This window comes from Fulmarus glacialis, unplaced genomic scaffold, assembly GCF_000690835.1.
Source record: "Fulmarus glacialis isolate BGI_N327 unplaced genomic scaffold, ASM69083v1 scaffold20359, whole genome shotgun sequence".
Lineage (NCBI taxonomy): Eukaryota > Metazoa > Chordata > Aves > Procellariiformes > Procellariidae > Fulmarus > Fulmarus glacialis.
In genome coordinates, this window is record NW_009234133.1 from 4,209 (window position 1) to 4,562 (window position 354).

Here is a 354-nt window from a genome sequence, read left to right on the forward strand (position 1 = left end):
AGTAGGCCTGATGCTGGGTGACGGGCTCCCACTGGGCGCAGGAGGCTTTAAACTTGTCCAGGGATGGGGAACCAGAAGGCAGCTTGATGTCCTGCTTGTTGTCCAGGAGCTTGGGCTGGAAGAAGCACTGCGAAGTGTTTCCTAAGGTGGGTTGTGCCTGGAGGGGTTGAGCACCATCCGCCGTGGGGAAGCCACCGTAGCCCTGCTCCGGGAAGGGGGTTTGGGTGGATCCGTTCATTTCGGGTTGGCAGGCGGCGTAAAGGTCCAGCTGGCTCTGAGCCACCTCGGGACAGGGGTAAAGAGCATCCAGGTGCCTTTGGTGGCCCTCGGAGGAGGCGAAAGGGGAGATGCCCA

General features: G+C 61.3%; 1 protein-coding gene across 1 annotated transcript in view; it reads right to left on the reverse strand.

Moving 5' to 3' along the window:
- Window positions 1-346, reverse strand: part of EGR4 (early growth response 4) — a gene marked incomplete at its 5' end in the record, with an annotated part of 1,170 nt that extends 824 nt beyond the window's left edge. The window contains one exon of the mRNA XM_009585561.1: window positions 8-346. Within this exon, the coding sequence (XP_009583856.1) occupies window positions 8-346 (339 nt within the window). The remainder of the gene's footprint in view (window positions 1-7) is intronic.
- Window positions 347-354: the final 8 nt, after the last annotated feature.